Source organism: Octopus bimaculoides, chromosome 27 (assembly GCF_001194135.2).
Source record: "Octopus bimaculoides isolate UCB-OBI-ISO-001 chromosome 27, ASM119413v2, whole genome shotgun sequence".
Classification (NCBI taxonomy): Eukaryota; Metazoa; Mollusca; class Cephalopoda; order Octopoda; family Octopodidae; genus Octopus; species Octopus bimaculoides.
Genome location: NC_069007.1, coordinates 3,355,936 through 3,357,973, shown reverse-complemented (window position 1 = coordinate 3,357,973; position 2,038 = coordinate 3,355,936). Strand labels below are relative to the sequence as shown.

The 2,038-nt window shown below is 39.2% G+C and overlaps 1 protein-coding gene across 1 annotated transcript in view; it reads right to left on the bottom strand.

Annotated features, from left to right (window-relative positions):
- The window catches only part of LOC106882760 (adenylate cyclase type 6), a 48,624-nt gene that overhangs the window by 4,723 nt on the left and 41,863 nt on the right, over window positions 1–2,038 (bottom strand). The window contains exon 16 of the mRNA XM_052977113.1: window positions 1,196–1,345. Coding sequence (XP_052833073.1) covers window positions 1,196–1,345 — 150 coding nt within the window. The remainder of the gene's footprint in view (window positions 1–1,195; window positions 1,346–2,038) is intronic.

Genomic DNA, 2,038 nt, shown 5'->3' with positions numbered 1-2,038 from the left:
ACCCTGTTCATCATCACTATCATCATCACTATGCATAACCAACAGTGCTACTACAATCACGAGCAATGCTGCTCCAATCAAGACGACCACAACGGCGACGACGACGACGACCACCACCACCACCACAATCATCACCACTGCAATTGCCATCACCTCTACACTATTACACCTCCAACACTTTCTCCCCCACCGCTGCAACTTTCATCCCCTCCATCACCACTATTACCCCACCACCACCACTATTACACCACCAACACTTCCTCCTCCTCCACCACCACCACCACCATGTACTGGAACCTTGTGTTGTTGCTCTCTTTCTTTGTTTCTTCTCTAATTAACGTAAACTAATCCATGCGGGATTAGATTTGTAAATATTTACTAATCCAGCAGCGACAATTTACATTGTCAATTGGTTAATTAACAGTGAGTTCTTTAATGAATTCATTAAAACCACCAACCCCCTTCCACCACCACCACCACCACCACCACCACGTATGAAGCAGAATTGCTACAGCTTGGTCGCAATGTGTTATTTACATTCATCTGTTATTTAACCTGAAGTTGGTGGTGGATTAAACGAACTGGTAGAGCGCTAAACAAAATAACATATGGTACTTTTACTTTTGTATGTTTCAGTCATTGGACTGGCCATGCTGGGGCAATGCCTCACTCTGGCCACTTTGCAAGGCTAAACTCAAGCAGCTTTAGGTTTTTTTTTTAAAAAAAAAAGGCACCCAAGTTCATCACCTCCAGTTATCTCCCTTTGACCATAACAGGTGCGAAAAGCCTCCGAAATATCAGGACTGTTGTTATGGTAACGGAGCTAAAAGTATGCGAAGAGAAGCAACTTGGCACAGACTGACCTTGAACTCTGTTACATCTGCATATCAAGTTATAAAGTTCTCTCTCCCCCTGTCTGTGTTTGTCCACCCAACATCGCTTGACAACCGATGCTGGTGTGTTTATGTCGCTGTAACTTAGCGGTTCAGCAAAAGAGACCGATAGAACAAGTACTAGGTATCCAAAGAATAAATCCTGGGGTCGATTTGCTCGACTAAAGGCGGTGCTCCAGCATGGCCACAGTCAAATGACTGAAACAAGTAAAAGAGTAAAAGAGTATATATGTATGTACAGGTGAGTGTGTATATGTTTGTGTGTGCATGACTGTGTGTATGTATATCTTTGCATGTGTGTGTGTGTGTGTGTGTGTGTGTGTGTGTTTTACCTCATCCTTTTTCATTTGGCTCTTCAAGAAATGCTCTGCAACGTTTAAAGGTAAGATATTGGTGACCAACTTGAGGTTGTAGGCCTTCATATTCTGCATCTGTTCCATTTCATCGATAGCCTGCAATTAGAACAACAGCAAAAAACCCCAATTTTGAAAATGTTTTACAAGGTCATAAGGTTAGAATTTATATTCTGTCTGTCTGTCTGTCTCTCAATTGTATTCTTTAAACCTTCATCCATTCTCAGTAATTCTCCCGTCACCAAATTCATTAGGATGCGTTAGCCTTGATGATATTTTCTGTACCCCACCCACTGTCATCTTTTCTCTCCTCTAAACTCAGCACTTCAACCTCACCATCAACCCCTGAGGATTTACTGTCTCATGGGACCAGTTACCAGGTTTCTATGACTCATAAGAGACTGATATCACAATATTCCCTCTGAATGGGGAACAAACACAAAGACACATGCATATATATATATATATATATATATATATATATATACATATATATATATATATATACATAAACAAAATTAAGGGATCAGCAACAGGTTGCTTCACCACATACCGAAGTTCAGAAATAGCGGCTAAAAATGCTGAAACAACCTGTTGCTGATCCCTTAATTATGTTTATAAATTTATAAGAACTTTTAAATAAGTTCTTCACCGATAATGGTGTTTACATACCGAAGTGCTTGGTAAAGATTATTAACTATTAATTTATTAATAATTTAATATTCCTTTACCCTTTTATATATATATATATATATATATATATACATACACGATAAGAAAATGGAGGAAAAA